This window comes from Chroicocephalus ridibundus, chromosome 9 (assembly GCF_963924245.1).
Source record: "Chroicocephalus ridibundus chromosome 9, bChrRid1.1, whole genome shotgun sequence".
NCBI lineage: Eukaryota > Metazoa > Chordata > Aves > Charadriiformes > Laridae > Chroicocephalus > Chroicocephalus ridibundus.
Genome location: NC_086292.1, coordinates 1,662,725 through 1,681,131, shown reverse-complemented (window position 1 = coordinate 1,681,131; position 18,407 = coordinate 1,662,725). Strand labels below are relative to the sequence as shown.

Here is an 18,407-nt window from a genome sequence, read left to right as displayed (position 1 = left end):
GGCACGGAGGAGCCCTGGGCCGTGGCGGTTGCGGGTGGTGTGTACGTGAGCTGTGTTAGTTGCGTTCACCACGAGTCAGTTGGACGGTGTTTGGCACCAACGTTATTTGCCATTACTGTGTGTTTTTTTAATTAATTTTTTTTTTATGCGTTTCCATTAAACCAACAAAAGCTCTGTGAGTTAGGGGAATCTCTGGCTTGCTGGGTGGGAGCTGAGCTGACGCTTGCCAGCATCTCTCTTCCTTTTTTCTCTCTTGCTGCATCAAATTACTATATAAAAAAGGGTGTGGTGACAGCCCCGCTCTTTGTATTCTGGAAATCGTGCTGTCCCCGTGTATCCCTGCCCACACACGTACTCGGGGGGGAAAAGACTCTGAGCCTGTTATGTGAGAACGGGGAGCTGAAGGGCACATCGGGGCCGGAGAGCCGAGAGTGGGCTCCGCACGGAATCCTCCATCCGCTCTGGATCTTCAGGGTATGGGACACCCGCGTCCCGCGCCGCCTTCGCAGCAGATGCGTCGGTGCTCGGTCAGGCTGGGTGTGTGCTCCGGGAGAATCCTCAAGTCAGCATCCCCGTGGGAGAGGAGCACACGGAGATTCCCATTAACAATTCAGGTGCCGGAGTTCCTGGAGAAGTTGTGGATGGGCGGGAGATGCAGCGGAGGGTTTGCCTTTGTCTTCGGTGCGTGCAGGTGTGGAACGCTGTGCTGGTCCTGGAGTGGGAACAGCAAATCTCACTTTTCCCTGACGTTGGGCTGGAGCAAAGCCAAAACGTGACGACGGTTTCCTCTTGCGGATGCTGCCCCACCGCTTGGACAAGGTCGGTCCCTGCTCTCACTCCGGGCAGTGGAGAAACTTCATGGTTTTTCTGCACCCAAAGCGTGGCCTCGGCACTGCCGAGCAAGAGGATGAGTCGCTGCCGCTCCGTATGCTGTGGAACATCACCTCCGAGGGATTACTGGGAAGGGCTCTGCTTGGAGGGCACAGGCAGCGGTCACGGCTTCAGGAGAGCAGAAGATCCAGCGCAGATTGAAGCACCTTCTGCTGCGGCCGGTTCTCGGAGCAGGCGGCTCTTCTGCCGGGGATGCAGGACGGGACAGTGGGAAGCGCTGCCTTACTTCCGTGGTTGCAAGGAGCTGCCATTGTGTTTCCTCGGGGGATAAACTTTGACGTGTGAAAGTGGGATAATGTTAAGGGGGGGAAACATGGGGAGGTACCAAACTGCAGTTTGATAGGAGGTCGGGAGCCAAACCCTGCATGCAGGTAGCCCGGCTTGCTGCAGCCTCTCCGGGACCAGCGGTACGATGGTGGGAGCTAAAGTTCTGCTGTTCTCTCGTGCTACAAATCTGTTTTCCTAAAGTACATGAATTTGGGTGGCTCTTGAAACCAACGTTTTCCTTTTGCTCTGGCAGAGACGCTGCTGGCGCTGCTCTGTGCACACACTGCCAAGTGACCACCCGCCGTGTGGGCCCAAATACGCGGGTGGCTTTTTTTCAGGGCAAGCACCTTCCCTTTTTCGACAGTAGGGTGTTGTGTTTTGTCTGTTTCTCTCCCAAAATCAAACCTTGGGGCCTTTTTTGGAGCTGAGGGTCAGTCAGGCCCCAGCTGTGCCAGGCAGGATCCTTCCAGCCACTGGCCACCCTGCCCTGGCATCGCTCAGCACGAGGCTTGGTGGGTCAGGCTCCAGCACCCTCACCCTACCTTCTGGGGGACTCTTCCACCTGACTCTGGCAGCTCTTGCTATCCAAAAAAACAAAGTTGATGCCTGCTCCAGATACTGCTATCTCAAAACCACGTCTGGCCCCAAAGAGCCAAACCGGACAATCTTGGTGACATTGCAGAGGTCCATCCTTTTTTCTTCTTGGAACTGGTAGGAACTTGATGCCGCTTGGCATGAAGAAACTGAATTAAGGCCCCTGCTTGGCCCTGTTCCTTTCCTGGTAGAGCTGCTGTGTGGCCGGCGAGATGGGCTGGTGGCCGTGAGCTCAGCTGTCCCTCTCCAAAGGGGTCTGGGCAGGTTGGGCTTGCTGTGTCCATCTGTGCTGTGCCTCCCTGCTCATGGCTTTTCCAACCGTTTCCTTTGCTGCCGTGGATCACTCAAGTAGGGTCGACTTGAGGGTGACCCCGTGATGAGCTGTGTTCACATCAGCTTAACTTTTGGAGCTCTCCCAAAGCTCCTCAGCAGTACGTAGTAGCGGTAGTGTCACCGGCTCCAGAGAAGTGGCTGGGTGGGGTGGACACCAGGTCCTGCTCTCCACCTGGGAGTGAGCTCCTCGGACACCTCCAGTGGGTGATGTTGGTTCTGCAGGTTGAGCTCAAGTTCCCTCACAATAGCCTTGCTCTGCTTAATTGTGGCTTCAAGGTGCCTCATGAGAGGCATCTGCACCATCCTGGAGGGCCCGGAGTTCAGAAGATCTTGCATCTGAATCACATACAGCCTCAGGGACCTTCTGGGGAATTGCTTTTGGCCAGACAAGGGATCTTCCCCATATGTGAGGTGGGGAAGGGATAATTTTGGGCGGTTAAGATCGTACAGTGCCGTATCTCAAACAATTGCGGCCTGCCACAGCATTATGCAGGCAAGGCCCCGTCTCCACGTCCATCGTCCTGCTCCAGGCAGGTCCGGGTAGATAGCTCAGGGACTTGAGTGTCTCCAAGGACGGTGTTTCTATCAAAGAGCCCTGTTCCAATGGGTGATTGCCCTCATGGCTTTAAAATGAATAATAAAAATCCATGTATTGCAGCTTCCCATGTTGCAGCTTGAGCTGTTGCCTCTTGTCCTGTCACCACCACCCATTTCCACAAAGAGCCTGGTACCCTCCTGGTAAGCACTCACCCAGTGCCCTTGGCCTCTCCTTGTACCTCCTGGACATGCTCCAGTATCTCCATGCCCGCTTTTCCTGTACTCGGGAGCTCCAAACTGGACACAGGCTCCAGCTGTGGTCTCAAAAGTGCTGGAGAGAGGAGGAATAGTCACCTCCTCCATAACCAGTGACCACTGGGACTTCCTAATGCTCATCTCAACCCTTTGAATCCAATAGTTCTTTCAATTTTCCACCTTATCATCCATGTTTCCATACGTTTCTGAAGAAGACCGTGTTGATGTTTGAGGTTGCTCAAGTGTTCAGCACATGAAGAACGAAATGGTCAGGCTGGAAGGGTCTGAGACCTGCACTGGGAGGGAAGCGACTGGGCATTTGATGGAACCACGGCTGGAAGAATCTGGTGCTGTGGCTGTGATGGAGGGACTTGGCTCCATGGACAGAGCGGTGGGAACGGATCATCTCCGTGCAGAGCCAAAGCCGTTTGCATAAACTCCTCCGTCCAAGTGGACCTCAAGATGCCAACGGTGGTGGATCAAGCACGTTGGGGGCCTTAAGAAGCCAACAGTGGTGGATGAGGCTCATGAGGGATCTCAAGATGCCAGTGGTGGTGGATCAGACTCGTTGGGCACCTCAGGATGCCAGCAGTGGTGGGTCAGGCTCATGGGGCAGGAGAGGTGGGATGGTGCGTTGCCAAGATCCTGTGGGTTTTACTTTGTGGAATTGATGATGGCGCCCGTGGTTAACCTTGAAAGCAGTGACACGAAGCTGCTGTGCCCGCTCACTGCATCGAGGAGGGGTCTGGACGTACTCCACAAAAGCTCCTCGCCTCAGGGTGGGGGGCCAACAGCAACACACCCCCATTTCTGGGGCGCTTTGATTTTTCCCAGGGTGGGCAAGAGCAACGCGCACCGTTTCTGGAGCTGGGGAGACGTTTCTGGCCCGTGTTCTGCTGCGCCAGAGACTCGAGAGCTACTGGTGGCCCTCGGCACCCACCAGCGCGTCCATCACACCTTCTCCAGTGACCTTCCCTGTTTGCCACCCGCCCTCCTCTTTCCTGGGGGGTGGCCGAAGGTGGCGATAAAGCAGCAGCTTTTAAAATTTCCAAATTTTAGTTATTTGGGCAGAAATGCTGTGGGGTGCTGGTTTGCTTTGATTTACTATCTTTCTCTCAAAAAGGTTCCCGGCCAAACGAAGGACGAAGATAAAGACAAAACTGGGCCAATACACTCCGTCGCTTTTTTTTTTTTTTCCTGTAATTCAGAAACTTTTGAGTAAAACTGAAATTTGGTAGGAAATTACTTTAATAATAGCTAGGTACCATTCGCTCCTGAAGTTTAAATATTTTTTCCTACTTTGACGCATAAACTACCTTCAGAAAACCCAGAATTTGCCAATGACCGACAAGACTTGATCCCAGTTAATGGCCAAGATTCCAGGAAAACGCTGAACCTGGGAAGAACCAGCCCCTCCCTGGGGGGGGGGCGGATGGACCGTCACAGCAATTTATAACAATTAAGACACTTCGGGGTTTGTTTTTTTTTCTTTTTCAGTTTGGCAGTGGTGGCTGTCCCCATGGCCCTGGGCTGGACCTTCCCCTTGGGGCTTGAGATGCCCGAAGCTGAAGGGACCCCTGGGAGAAGGGACACGGAGGGGGGGCCCTTTCCTGGGGCGGGGGTAGGGGGGCAGGAGGCCAAGGAAAGGGGTTGACTCTGTAAATAAATGTAAATAAATAAATGTGGGGTCCATCCTAGGGGCAGAGCTGCTGGAGGAGGCACTGACACTGTGGGGAGGGGTGTGTCCGCCCCCCCCAGGAGCTGCAGCGCCCCCCCAGCGTCACCCCCTGCCCTGGGGGGTCCTTCTCTGACCCCCGAAGTCATCCTCTGTCTCTTTTTTGGGGGGGTTCCCTGGCGTTTTAGGGCTTGCAGCTTGGTGACGCTGAGGTGGGCGTCAGGGTGGGGATCTGTGGTTTGTGGGGGGGGCACGGGGTGGTTACCCCCACCCTGGCTCTGCCCTGGGTGCAGGGAGGGGGGGGGGGGCTTGGCCAGCCCAGCATCGCAGGCTGCAGCTGAGCCCTGGCTAACTCAGCACACGTGCTCTCGCCCGTGGGGGCCCCCCCCCCCGAGGCTGGGGCTCACCTTGGCAGGAGCTGAGGGACCCCCAGATATTTTGGGGGGGGGTTAGGTGGGTGGCAGGGGTGTAGCCAAGGCCTGGTGTGTGTCCCCCCCTGTGGGAATGTCCCCCTGGGGCACCCAGGGGTGGTCGGCCACGGGATTTTGGGGGTGCTCCGTGTCCCTGGAGGGTGGGGGGAGCGTGGGTGCAGGGGGGGGACACACGCTCGCCTTCCCGTCACCTGTGAGTGGGGGAGACATGGCCCCAAAATGGGGCCAGCCATCGCTGACACGAGTTCGCCAGGCCTCAGCCCCTCCAGCAGGCATGCCCTTCCCCCCCTAAAATTTGACGGGGGGGGGGGAGGCTGTGTGGGGTGGGGTGTGGGGGGATGGGACACCCCCCCCCCAAATCCTGTATCTGTTTCCATGGCAACGCCGGATGCGCGGGGAGCCGCCCATTGGCTGCTAATGATGTCACCGCAGGGCGGGGCACCCCCTTGATTATATTTTGGGGGGGGGGGGGGAGGGATGAAGGGGGGTGGGGGGTGGAAGGGAGGGGGGGGGTGCCCACACCCAAAAATGGGTGGGGGAGGGGGGGGAGAGCTCCGCCCCACGCGGCCCCGCCCCTCCCCGCCCGTGGGGCCCCACCCGCCCCACCCGGCACCGCCCCGGGGGCAGCGGCGGCGGTCGGGCGGCGGCGGGGATGCGCTCGGAGGAGTCGCGGGGGAAAGTGAGTCCTGAGAGGGGGGGGGACACACACACACCTCCCCCCCCCTCCCCCAACCTCCGAAAACCCGCGGGTGGGGTGTGGGGGGCGAAGCCCCGCGTCCATCTTGCGTGGGGTTCTTAAAGGGGCAGCGCCCACGGGTGGGAACGGACCTGCTGGGGGGGGGGAATTGGGAGAGCGGGGCCCGGCGTGGGGGGGGGAGGGGGGGAGAGGGGGAGGGAAGGGCGGGGGGGGGCGGGAACCGCCCCCCCCCGCCCTTCCCTCCCCCTCTCCCCCCCCCCTCCCCCCGCTGGGCCCCCCCCCATCGTGGCGGCTTCCGGGGCGGTGCGAGCTTGGGAGGTCACGGCCGTTGTGGGGGGGGGAACGATGGGAGGGGGTGGGGGGGGCCCGGTGGGGCGACGTCGCGTTGAGCCCCGCCCTTCCCCTCCCCCCCCCCCCCGCCTCCCACGCCCTTTGCTCTTAAAGGGCCCGACCCTCCTCGTGGGTGTCCGTCTGCGTGCGTGTGTGTGTGTCCCCCCCCGCCAGTGTCCGGGTGTGGGGGGGTTAACCGGGTGGGGGGGGGGGGTGTTAACCGAGGGGGGGGTGTGGGGGGGTGGAGCAGATGGCTGCCTGCAGGCACGGCCGAGCGAGTCGGGAGCGGACACGGTCTCAAATAGCCCCCCCCTCCCCCCCATCCCCAGCCGGAGGGGGAGTAAAGGGGGGGGGGGGGGGGGGAGCGAGGGACCATCTTGGTTTTGGGGGAGTCGTCCCCCCACCCCTAAAATGTGTCGTGTGTCCGTCCCCTCCCATTCTTGGTGACCCCCCCCCCCCCCCCCGGCATCGCGGAGGGTGGAGAGAGGAGGAAATTCCTCGGGGGGGTGTGACAGCGGCGGGGTGTGCCCCCCCCCCCCTCCCCACGCCCGCGGTGTGTGGGGGGGGACACGGACCCCGAGGGGGGACACACACACCAGGCAGATGGAAGGCAGCTGCCTGTGTTTTCCCACGCCTGTCGCCCCCCCCCCCCCCCGCGAGGTCACGCCGTGGTTTGGGGGCGCCCCACGTCCCTCCCGGAGCCACTTTAGGGCAAAAAGGGGGGGTCGTTAGTTATTCCCGGTGCGGGTGGAGGTGTACAGCGACCCCCCCCACGACATGGGGCTTTGCGGGGGGGGGCGGCTGGGTCCCCTCAGCCACCCCCCCCCCCGGCCTGGGTGGATTTCGGCTGCGCCCGGGCTGAGGACGGAGGAATTCAGTTCACTGATGAAAGCCCAGTGGGGTGCAAGGGGGGGGCAGCGAGGGGCCCCGGGGGGGCTTTGAGATGCAAGTCGGCCCCCCCACCGCAAAGCGGGGCTGGGGAGGGCCCCGGGGGGGAGTCCCTCCCTTTGTGGCCCCCCCGTAAAATGGGCCTGGTTGTGGGGACGCCACCAGGTGTGAGGGGGCGGGTCTTGGAGTCCCGGGGGGGGTCGGGGAGTGTGTGCTGGGGGGGGGGGGGGTTACCTTTTGGGGGGGGAGCAGTCGTGTGGCCGTCTGGGGGTGTCCCCGGGGAGGGGATGGTACCTGGATGTGGGTGTGTTTGGGGGGGTCACAGCTCGGGGGGGTGTTTTGGGGGTCCCGGTGGTGTGTGTGTGGGTGTGTTGGGGGGTTCTTGGGTGAGAGTGGGGGTGTTTAGGGGGGGCTCTGCTCTTGGGGGGTGGTGTTTTGGGGGTCCTGGTGATGTGTGAGTGTGTGGGGGGTGTGTTTTGGGGGTCCCTGGCTTTGTGGGGGGGTATTGGGGGTGTTCTTGGCTCGGAATGGGGGTGTTTGGGGGGTCGATGGCTGTGTGTGTGTGTTGGGGGTCCCCCCAGCTGAATATCTGGGTACTGGGGGGGTCCCTGGCTCTGTAGAGGGGTGTGCTGGGGGGGGTCCCCGGGGGTATGTGTGTGTGTGTGGGTGTTTGGGGGTCCTTGACTGAGAGTGGGGGTGTTTGTGGGGTCCTTACTTTTGGGGCGTGTGTTTTGGGGGTCCCTGGCTTTGTGTGGGGGTATGGGGGGGTTCTTGGCTCTGTGTGGGGGTATGCTGGGGGGGTCCTTGGCTGAGCGTGTGTGTTGGGGGGGTCCCCAGCTGAATATGGGGGTACAGGGGGGGTGTCTTTGGCTCTGTGGGGGGTCCCTGGCTGAGAGTGGGGGTGCTTGGGGGGGTCCCTGCTTTTGGGGGGGTTGTTATGGGGGTCCTGGTGATGTGTGAGTGTGGGGGGGTGTGTTTTGGGGGTCCCTGGCTTTGTGTGGGGGTATGGGGGGGTTCTTGGCTTGCAGTGGGGGTGTTTGGGGGGTGTGTCCCCGGTGATATGTGTGTGGGGAGGTGTTGGGGGGTCCCTGGTTGTATGTGAAGGTTTCTGGGGGGGTTCCTGGGTGAGTCTGGGGGTGCTTTTGTGGTCCCGGTGATGTGTGGGTGCGTTGGGGGGGGTCCTTGGCTGTGTGTGAGGGTGTCAAGGGGGGGTCCCTGTTTGAGTGTTGGGGTGCTTTGGGGGTCCCGGTGATATGTGAGGGTGTTGGGGGGGTGTGGGGGGGTGTCCCTGGCTCAGTCTGGGGGTGCTTTGGGGGTCCGGGCGATGTCTGAGTGTGGGTTGGTGTGTGTTTTGGGGGTCCCTGCCTGAGTGTGGGTCTTGGGGGGGGGCGGTCCCTGGCCGTGACTGTGTTTTAGGGTGTCCCCCCCCCCCTTCCCTCCACCCCACCCCGTTGCATGAGAGGGCTGGGAGGCTCCTGCCGCGGGGTGTGTGTGTGTGTGCGCAGGGGGGGTGTGTGCGGGGGGGTGCGTGTGTGTGTGCGGGGGGGTGTGTGTGTGCAGGGCGTGTGCGCTGGGTGTGCCCGGGGAGGGGCCGGCCCGGGCCGCGCCTGTGTGAGTGTGCGTGGGGGGCTCCGAGTGCCCGTCTCGGGTGGGGGGGGGAAAGGTCTCAGCCCGCACTCAGGTACGTGCCGGGGGTCCCTGCCCGTGGGGGTCCGGGCCCGTGGCGGGGAGGCGGGGGGAGCCGGTGTCCGTGCTGGGGTGATAAAGTGCTGCTCGGGGGGGTGTGTGTCTGCGTGCCGGGCACCCCCACGCGTGCCCAGGTACCGGTGGGACCCCAGCAAGGGGGGACCGTGTGAGGGTGCTGGGGGAACCTTAACGTTTTTGGGGGTGGGGGGGGCGTCCATCGGTTCCGCAGCGTTTCGGGGGAGGGGGGGAGGTATCCCGGAGCGGGGAGTGTGTGTGAAGGTGTCCGGGGGGGGGGGGGGAAGGTGTCCGAAGGGGGGATGGTGGTGGTGGGGGGGGGGGGGGGGGGAGGGGGGTGAAGGTGTCCCGGGTGGGGCCCTTCCCGGGTGCCTCCCGCGGGGGCCGGGCGGGGCCGTGCCCGCAGCCCCTCCCTGCGGCGGCCGGGCCCTTTTAAGGAGCTCCACCCCGGGCCGAGCCAGGGTGGAGTCGTGGGGCCCTTCACACCTCGTTCGGCTCGGCTCGGCCCGGCCCGGCCGGCGGAGCGCGGCGGGAGCATGATCCTGCCCGCGGAGGGGATGAGCGCCGCGCACCCGCCGAGGAGCCCCCCCCGCGCCGCCGGGGCGGTGAGTGACCCGCCGCCGCCCCCTCCCCTTACACCGCGGGGGGGGGGGTGGTGGTGGTGGTGGTCGCGGAACGGCGACGCGGCCCCTTTAAGGCGCGGGGGAGGGGAGCGTGGCGGGGCCCGCCACCGCCCCGCGGCGGCCACGCCCCCTCCGCGGCCCCGCCCTGCCCTCCGGGGCGCGCGGGCGGGGCGGGGTCGGGCGGCGGCACAAAGGCGGCGGGGGGCGGGGCCGGGGGCGGGGCCCGCGCGCGGGGCGGGGGCGGGGCCTCCCCTTCCCGCTTTCGGCTCGCGCTGAGGGGACCGTCGTGAGGGCCCGGCCGGCCCCGGCGGCCATCGCCCGGCGCCTCCGACTTCTCCCGCTCCGCCGGGACAGCCGCCTCCGGCGTCCCCTCACCCCGCCCTGAGGTACCGCCCCGGGGAGCCACCTGTGGGGGGGAGGCCGGCCAAAGCCCTTCACACGCCCACTCCACCCCTGCCTCAGTTTCCCCGTTTCCTCACGCACCGAGGTCTCCTCACGGGCTGCGGGGTCTCTTGCAGGGCCCAGGGAAGGTGACGCCCGCCATGAGCTCTTCGGCGCTGCTGGCTGAGGGCCCCCTCGACCCCCCGGTGCTGCTGTCTGACATCAAGACGGAGCCCCCCGAGGAGCTGCTGGCCAGCGACTGCGGCCAGCCCCAGGCCGAGCCCGTCGATCTCTCCCTCAACAAATCCAAAGTGGCAGCGGCCTCGGCCCCACCGCCGCCGCCCCCCACCTCAGTCCAGTCCTCCCCCTTGCTGGTGGCTCCCCCGCTCCCCGCTCCCGCCACTGTCTCCATCTCGCCCTCCGGCCTCAGCTCCACCTCAGCCATCCCAGCCGTCCTCTCGCCCGGCTCCATCCTGGCCTCCACGCAGGGCAGCGGAGGGCAGCAGATCCTCCACGTCATCCACACCATCCCCTCTGTCAACCTGCCCAGCAAGATGGGCAACCTCCAGACCATCCCCGTGGTGGTCCAGTCCCTCCCTGTCGTCTACACCACCATGCCCACCGACGGCGTCACCGCCATCACCGTACCCCTTATCGGGGGAGACGGCAAGAACGCCGGGTCTGGTAAGGGCACATGCAGGGGAAACCCTGACATTTTGGGGGAAGGGGGATGTTCCACCATGGGCTGTCCCCTCACCCACCATCTGCCTCCCTACATCTGCCACCTTCACCCAAAGGATGGGTCCCCAAAAGTCCCCCTGACCCCTCCCAGCCTGTGCCTTCAAAGGGGACACATGGGGCATGACACTGCCTGCCACCCATCCCACTGCCAGTGCTCTGGTTTCAGTTCAGCTGCCCCCCCACCGTGTTCCCCCCATCCCCTTCCCCAGGACATTCCCAGCTTCCGACCTTATCCGGGGTGGGGACCCTCTATGTCCCCTCTTCCGAGCATGAGCAGACAGCTGAAAGGGATACCCCCCCAAGTTGTGCACCCTGTATTGCTGCACTGGACAGCGTAGGGGGCTTCTCCATCTCCCAAAATTTACTTATATTTTATTGGGGGGGGGGGCAGCATTTGGGGTGCTGCAGGAGTAGGGGGAGGGTTGGTCCTCTGCTGCGGGGGTGGTTTGGTTTTTTGTTTGTGGGGTGTTTCTGTTCTTCGCTCACAAGCCTCACCCCCTTCTTCCTTGTTTCTCAATAGCTCTTCTTTCCCGCCCCCCCCCAGTGAAAATTGACCCAGGCTCCATGTACCCTATGGCCATGAGCAGCGACAGTGAGGACAGTGCCTCCGAGAGCGGCCCAGCCCCTTTCCAGGACCTCCAGAGAGAGTGAGTCTCCTTGGATGTGTGTCCCCCTCCTTGACCCCCCTTCCTCTGGCCATGTCCCTGGGCGCCCTGCGGGGTCCATGGGCGTGGGGGCCATGCTCTCCATCCCTCCCTCCTCCCGGCAGGCCGGCGACGCGGGGGCAGCGAGCTGATTCCCCCGACCTGAAGAAGCGGCGCATCCACCAGTGCGACTTCGAAGGCTGCAATAAGGTCTACACAAAAAGCTCCCACCTCAAAGCTCACCGGCGGATACACACAGGTAGGGGCCAGCACTGCACCCCCTGCCTGGGAGGGTCAGCATCAGTGCCCCTGGCTCCCGATGGGCTGGGGGCACCCAGGGATGGGCTGGGGGGCGATGGCGGTCCGTCCCTGGGCTTGGGGGGGTGTCTTTTGGGGGTGCTGGCACCTTCTGCCAGGGCTGGGGGGCACTTTAGGGGCTCGAGGAGGCTCTTTGGGAATGCTGGCACTCTCTGCAAAAAATGGGGGGAATCCTTTGGGGGCTCAGGTTTGCCTTTGGGGGTGTTGGCACCCTCTGCCAGTGGCTGGGGGGGGTCCATTGGGTGCTCGAGGAGACCCTTTGGGGATGCTGGCACCTTGTGGCAGACCTAGGGGCATCCTTTGCGGGCTTGGGGAGGCTCTTTGAGGGTGCTGCCAGGGGCTGGAGGAGTAGCCTTTGGGGCATCAGGAGTATTTAGGGGTGCTGGCAGCCTGTGTCAGGGGCTGGGGGGGCCTTTGGGGACTCAGTGGGGCCCTTTGGGTGTGCCATCACCCTCTGCCAGGGCCTGGGGGCGTCCTTTGGGTGTGCTGGCACCCTGTGCCTTGGTATATGGAGGCTCTTGGGTGCTGGGGTGCGCTCTGGGAGCACTGCAGGCCTTGGGGGGCACTTGGGCTCTGTGCTGGCCCTTTGGGGGTGCTGGTACCCAAGGCCGTGCCCCGAGGACCCTCCTGTTCCCCACCTCCAGGTCTGGTTATGGGGCACTCCCTCGGGTGGCCCTGCTGGGGCTCCCCCCTCCTCGCCACCCGCCAGCGCCCTGGGCTCCCCCTGCCGGTGGGGGCTCCCCGTGCCCCCATGGCCTGCTTAGCACCCCCAGGGCTGGCACCCCGGGACCCTGGTCTCTGCCGTGGTGGTGGCTGCAGTCACACGCTGCCCGTGGGAGGGTGCCACAGGCGGGGGGCACCTCCCTCCCACCCACGGTAGTGACCCCCGTGGGGTGCCCTTTGCTGTCTCCCAGGGGGTGACCAGGCAATACTGCAGGTGAGGGGGTGGGCATCCCAAAATACCGCCTTGGGTCCTGCTGGCTGTCTGGGTGCTGTGCTGTGTTCCACCTGCACGCAGCGCTTGTGCAGCCGGTGGCGCCCATGGACCACCGAGGTGTGAGAGGGCTGGCATGGAGATGCTGAGGGCTTCCCATGGCCCTGGCCATCTCGCTGCAGCCAAGAAACCCGGTCTTGTTTTTTTCTGTACGGCGCGTGGTGGAAATTTCTGCTGACCCCTCTCTGCTCCTCCTGCGCAGGCGAGAAGCCCTACAAATGCACCTGGGAAGGCTGCACCTGGAAGTTCGCCCGCTCCGACGAGCTGACCCGGCACTTCCGCAAGCACACGGGCATCAAGCCCTTCCGCTGCTCGGACTGCGACCGCAGCTTCTCCCGCTCCGACCACTTGGCCCTGCACCGCCGGCGGCACATCATGATGTGAGGAGCCCCAGTCCCTGGGGCACCTGGCTGGGATCAGGGTGGGGGAACGGCGGTGGAAAACGGGGGTGCATCCCCCCCACGCTTGGCGGAGGGACTGCAGGAGTGGAGAGGCTGAGCTCGCCCGGCGGCGAGCGAACTGTGGCTGCTCCAGGAGCCCCACCGATGCAAAATGTCAAAAGATGGTTTCCAGACTGGTCCTCCTTCTCCCTTGCACCCGTTTCTTGTTTTTCCTGGGCTTCTCCCTGCTCGCAACATCTGGAGGCTCCTCCTTGACTCCTTGCCCAGGATTCACCCAGCAGCGGCCTCCGGACCTGCACGTTTGCCTCTTCAGCCTCTTGCCCATCTCCATCTCGTGTGCTTGCAGTCCCCTGTCCCCTCCCAGTCCCTGTGGACACAATCTGGTAGCCACGGCAAGGAGAGAGGCAGGGGGGTGCTCTGCCATCACCCCCAAGCAATAGCTGTTGGCCTCTTTCCTCTCCAGAAAGCTGCTGCCACAGTGTCTCTGTCCCTGCGGGAGAAGGGACCCCGGCACGTTACCTCTCTGCATCCCTCGGCATGTGCTGGGCTGCATGGGAGGAGCCGGGGGCTCGCAGGAGGGCCAGGGAGAACAGAAAAAGCAAGAAGGGGGGGCAAAACAGCAACCCAACAGCAACCCCCCAAACAAGACCACCACCACCACCGAAAAAAGGAAACTTTGCGGAACGTGGAACTGTGATTTTACGGAGTTTTAAGGGGGGCGGGACGGGGTGGGGAGGGCGGGGGCCGCCAGCTCTCTGTTTTTATTGAAGACTATGGGACAGTTCAACCATTTCTAAGTTAAAAAGGCAGACTGTGCCCACACGCTTTTCTTTTTAATTGTAATTTTTATTTTGGAGGAGTGCCCCTCTTCCAGCCAACCCCCCACGCCACCTGTAGGGGCATCCCCACTGTCACGGTGGGAGGGTGTCAAGATTCGGGGTTGGAGCTTCGCGGCTGTGGGGTGGTAGGGAGGGTGATGGGGAGCTGTGACACCCCTGTCCCTGCCCAGTCCCTGTGGGGCTGGTTGGGTGTGGGGGGAGCTTCCCGAAAGCTCCTGTTGAGCCCATGCCTTTGGGCCTGGGGAGGAGGAACCAGTGTGGAGAGGGCCTGGGGGGACAGAGACCCCTCTCCCCTAGGAGTAACTCTACCAGATGTTTGGGAAATGCCTTTTCCTCTGCTTTCCATCCATCGGCTGAGGTGTTTCATGGGGCAGAGCTTGGCCCCAGCCCCGCGTTGCCCCTGGCCCTCTTGGGGCTGGGCATGGCCGGGGTTGAGTCCCCTTGGTGGCCAGTCACAGCTGGTGTTCCCCAGGGCTCTGTGCCCAGGCCAGCTCTGTTTAGTGTCTTCATCAGTGATCTGGGGTGAGGGGATTGATTCCACCCTCAGCAAGTTTGCAGAGGGCAGCAAGCTGGGCGGGAATGTTGGTCTGCCTGAGGGCAGGATGGCTCTGCAGAAGGATCTGGACAGGCTGGATCCATGGGCTGAGGCCAGTGGTGTGAGGTTCAACACGGCCAAGTGCTGGGTCCTGCACTTGGGCCACACCAACTCCATGAATGCCACCGGCTGGGGGCAGAGTGGCTGGAGAGCTGCCCCACGGAAAAGGATCTGGGGGTGTTGGTTGACATCTGGCTGAATATGAGCCAGCAGTGTGCCCAGGTGGCCAAGAAGGCCAACAGCATCCTGGCTTGTATCAGGAACAGTGTGGCCAGCAGGACTGGGGCAGTGACCGTCCCCCTGTACTGGGCACTGGTGAGGCCCCACCTCGAGTGCTGTGTCCAGTTTTGGGCCCCTCACCACAAAAAAGCCATTGAGGGGCTGGAGTGTGTCCAGGGAAGGGCAGAGGAGCTGGTGAGGGGTCTGGAGCACAAGTCTGGTGAGGAGCAGCTGAGGGAGCTGGGGGTGTTCAGCCTGGAGAAGAGGAGGCTGAGGGGAGACCTTCTCGCTCTCTACAGCTCCCTGAAAGGAGGGGGCAGCCAGGGGGGGTCAGGCTCTTCTCCCAGGGAACAGGCCATGGGACAAGAGGAAACGGCCTCAAGTTGCACCAGGGGAGGTTTAGGATGGATATTAGGAAACATTTCTTTCCTAAAAGGGTTGTCAAGCATGGGAAGAGGCTGCCCAGGGCAGTGGTGGAGTCACCATCCCTGGAGGTATCTAAGGACGTGTAGACGTGGCGCTGAGGGACGTGGTTTAGTGGTGGACATGGCAGCATGAGGTTTGAGGTTGGACTTAAAGATCTTAAGGCTCTTTTCCAACCTAAAAGATTGTGATTCCAGCGAGGTCTGTGTGTGTGTCCCCATCCCACCGCGTGTCCCCTCTCCCAAGGCCATGCTCCAGCTGATCGGCTTCTCCCAGGACTGCACCCTGTGTCCTTCCTCCACCCGGCATGGCCCCCACCCCTCCGGGGACACCCTGGCCCAGAGAAGGCAAGAAACCCCCGAGGGGGAGGCTGTGAACGCCCCAGGGGTCTGGGGGCCGCTCTGTTCCCCTGAGGCTTTGGGGACGCGACCGCCGGGGACCCCACCTTGCCCTCCTGCTCTTCCCTATGCCCCCAGCTGGGGGGGTGCATTTCTGTTTTCCATTTTGTTCAAAAAAAACCAAAACCAAACCCAACCCCACCAAGATGCAATTTTAAACTCTGGAGCTGTGATATTTATACGAAACTGTTTGACGTTTTTTTCTACGCAGGAACAATGTTGGAAGTCGATGATTTCCCTCCGTGTGTGTCTCTGCTTGGCCGCAGCGGTGGGGCAGGGAGTGGGGCACAGCGCAGCGGGGCCTCTCCTGCCTCCTCCGTGCCGAGGAGAGGGGCTGAGCAGGGCAGAACGGCCGCTTTTGGTTTAATAATCTCCCCTTTCCCAGGAACGGAAGAGATTTCAGAGCTGTGGGAAAAAAAAAGTGGCTTTTCCTTCCTTTTAAATGTCCCCAGCGGGACACTCTGCGGCGTCTCGGCCGGCTTTTGGCTCCAGCACTGACCCCTGTGAGGGGGGGGCTCCCCTCGAGGCCAGCCCCGCATCCACCGCTGCGGCACCCCGGACCCCCGAGGTGGAGAAGGGGGATGAACCCCCCCACCCCGAGGGGTCAATGAAGCGGGGGGGTGGTCCCCCACTGCCCCAGGCAGGGAGAGGGGCTAAACCCCCCCCCCCCCCAATGCCCTCCCATCCCAGCGTGGCTCCTGCTGCCATCAGTTGGCTCAGCGGCTCGTTAAAAGTCACATTTTAAAGGGAAAAATGACTTGTAGAGGAGTTTGGATGAATGCGCCCCAATGCCTGGGAGCAGGCGAAGGTTTTCTGACAATCTCTCGGCATCCCGGGAGGGTCAGGATCAGTGCCCCTGGCTCCTGATGGGCTGGCAGCAGCCGGGGGTGGGCTGGGGGGCAATGGGGGTCCGTCCCGGGGCTCGAGGAGGCCCTTTGGGGGTGCTGGCACCCTGTGCCAGAGCTGGGGGTAGTCCTTCAGGGGCTGGGGGGGCCTTTTTGGGGTGCTGCTGGGGGCTGGGGGGCAGATTTAGGGGTTTCAGGACTCTTTAGGGGTGCTGGCAGCCTGTGTCAGGGATTGAGGGGGCTGTGGGGACTCAGGAGGTCCTTTGGGGGTGCCATCACCCTCTGCCAGGGCCTGTGGGGGTCCTTTGGGGGCTCAGGAGTCTTTAGGGGTGCTGGCAGCCTGTGTCAGGGTTTGAGGGGGGGCTTTGGGGACTCAGGGGGGCCCTTTGGAGGTGCCAACACCTTATGCTAGAGACTGGGGGTACCCCTTAGGGTCTCAGGGTGGCCATTTGGGGGTGCTGTCACCCTCTGCCAGGGGCTGGGGGGGCCCTTTTGGGGATGCTGGCACTCAGGGTGGGGGGTGGGTGTGCAGGCACCCTGTGCTAGAGACTGGGGGTGCCCTTTGGGGTCTCTGGGTGGCCCTTTGGGGGTGCTGGCACCCTCTGCCAGCTGCTGAGGGGGGGCTTTGGGTGTGCTGGCACCCTGTGCCTTGGTATATGGAGGCCCTTGGGTGCTGGGGGGCGCTCTGGGAGCACTGCAGGCCTTGGGGGGCACTTGGGCTCTGTGCTGGCCCTTTGGGGGTGCTGGTACCCAAGGCCGTGCCCCGAGGACCCTCCTGTTCCCCACCTCCAGGTCTGGTTATGGGGCACTCCCTCGGGTGGCCCTGCTGGGGCTCCCCCCTCCTCGCCACCCGCCAGCGCCCTGGGGTCCCTCTGCCGGTGGGGGCTCCCCGTGCCCCCATGGCCTGCTTAGCACCCCCAGGGCTGGCACCCCGGGACCCTGGTCTCTGCCGTGGTGGTGGCTGCAGTCACACGCTGCCTGTGGGAGGGTGCCACAGGTGGGGGGCACCTCCCTCCCACCCACGGTAGTGACCCCCGTGGGGTGCCCTTTGCTGTCCCCCAGGGGGTGACCGGGCAATGCTGCAGGTGGGGGGGTGGGCATCCCAAAATACCGCCTTGGGTCCTGCTGGCTGTCTGGGCGCCGTGCTGCGTCCCCCCTGCACGCAGCGCTCGTGCAGCCGGTGGCGCCCATGGACCGCGCTGGGTGACACGATGCTCCAGAGCCACCACGGTGGGAGCGGCCCGGGGGGGACGAGCTGCTTCCCGCCAGCTGCTTGGCTTCACCCATGGAGGAACAAATTGCAAAAAGCGACAAGAACGGGCACTTTTTTGTCCAAGAAAAACACCCTGGCGATGGTGTTGTGTGAGGTTTTGCCCTTTGCGTGTCAAACCTTAAGCGCTTTGTCCCCAGACCTGAACGGGACGCTGGGAGGTGGCTGTGCGAGGGGACACACGGCGATGGTGTCCGGTGGCAGAGCTCTGGCGGCGCCGAGGCGCTGTTTCCCCAGGAAAAAAGCACCTTCGTGTCCATGAAAACCCTCCGCTGGATGGTGGCCTGGAACCGCTTGGCTTCGGCTCCGCAGCTCCGTCACGGCGAGACCGGCAGCGGCCCAGGAGCGGCCACCGGGCTGAGAGTGGCCTCCAGCCCCGCAGGCCCCTCAGCCTGTCCCCAAACGCGCTTGTTTCCCAAGTTAATGAAGGGAGACCGTGTCCCCGTGCAGGGATGCTGGCGGTGACGGTGGCCGGGACAGAGCTCGCACCCAGAAAGGGGTGCTGAGACCTGGCAGGGGAGAAACTCGCCACACTGATGACAGAGACAGCTCCGGCTGCAAATGGGTGGCACGTAGCCCCAGGGTGTCCCCATGTGCCCCGTCCCAGCTGTGTCGTACCCCCAGAGAGGAAAACGTCAGCTGCTTCTCTCAGCTGGCTGAGCTCACATTGGTGGGAACGCGGTTTTGGGGCAAAATGTCTTTTTCCCTGTTTTTTCCCCTGTCCGGCCCCATTCCCCGTGTTTTCCTGACAGCCCTGTGGGGTGGTGGATGTGGGCTGGCAGGAGGAGGAGGAGGAAGAGGAGGAGGAGGCTGACCCAGACCTGCTACAGCTCCCTGTGAACGTGCTCTGGGTTTTGCAATGTCCCCAAGGAGCCGCTGCCGGGCCCCGGGAGCTGTAAACATTTACCCTGGTGACCCGAGGGGGGAGAACGGGGTTGTCCCCTGTCCCTCTGCCGCCCCCCCCCCCCCCCAGTCTGTGCAGAGCCGCTTCCCCCAGCCCATGGTGGCCCAGGGACAGTGTCTGGGGTGATGCTCTTGGACCTTGCCAAGCCAGCCCTGCCCTTGCACCGCCACCGAAGGAGCCGCCAGCTGCCTGTCCCTCTGTCCCTCCATCTGT

The 18,407-nt window shown here is 63.4% G+C and overlaps 1 protein-coding gene across 4 annotated transcripts; it reads left to right on the top strand.

Annotated features, from left to right (window-relative positions):
- The first annotated feature begins 5,602 nt into the window (after positions 1-5,602).
- Positions 5,603-15,369, top strand: KLF8 (KLF transcription factor 8). Of its 4 annotated transcripts, none has more exons than XM_063346636.1 (5): positions 5,603-5,662; positions 9,741-10,287; positions 10,865-10,991; positions 11,114-11,247; positions 12,503-15,368. In XM_063346636.1, exons 1-5 carry the CDS (start codon positions 5,636-5,638, stop codon positions 12,682-12,684), a joined length of 1,017 nt encoding a protein of 338 aa, XP_063202706.1. In that variant the 5' UTR covers positions 5,603-5,635; the 3' UTR covers positions 12,685-15,368. The 4 variants fall into 4 exon arrangements, with proteins under 4 accessions (XP_063202706.1, XP_063202707.1, XP_063202705.1 ...); XM_063346637.1 differs by lacking the exon at positions 5,603-5,662 and adding an exon at positions 8,476-8,579; XM_063346635.1 differs by lacking the exon at positions 5,603-5,662 and adding an exon at positions 8,938-9,204 and having other exon boundaries at positions 10,889-10,991; positions 12,503-15,369.
- The last annotated feature ends 3,038 nt before the right edge of the window (positions 15,370-18,407 follow it).

Bases quoted from the DNA above. Each gene is read 5' to 3' on its own strand.
- KLF8 (XM_063346634.1), top strand. From the start codon at position 9,136: ATGATCCTGCCCGCGGAGGGGATGAGCGCCGCGCACCCGCCGAGGAGC. The intron at 10,992-11,113 runs GTGAGTCTCCTT...TCCTCCCGGCAG, and splicing joins TTCCAGGACCTCCAGAGAGA to GCCGGCGACGCGGGGGCAGC. The intron at 11,248-12,502 runs GTAGGGGCCAGC...CCTCCTGCGCAG, and splicing joins TCACCGGCGGATACACACAG to GCGAGAAGCCCTACAAATGC.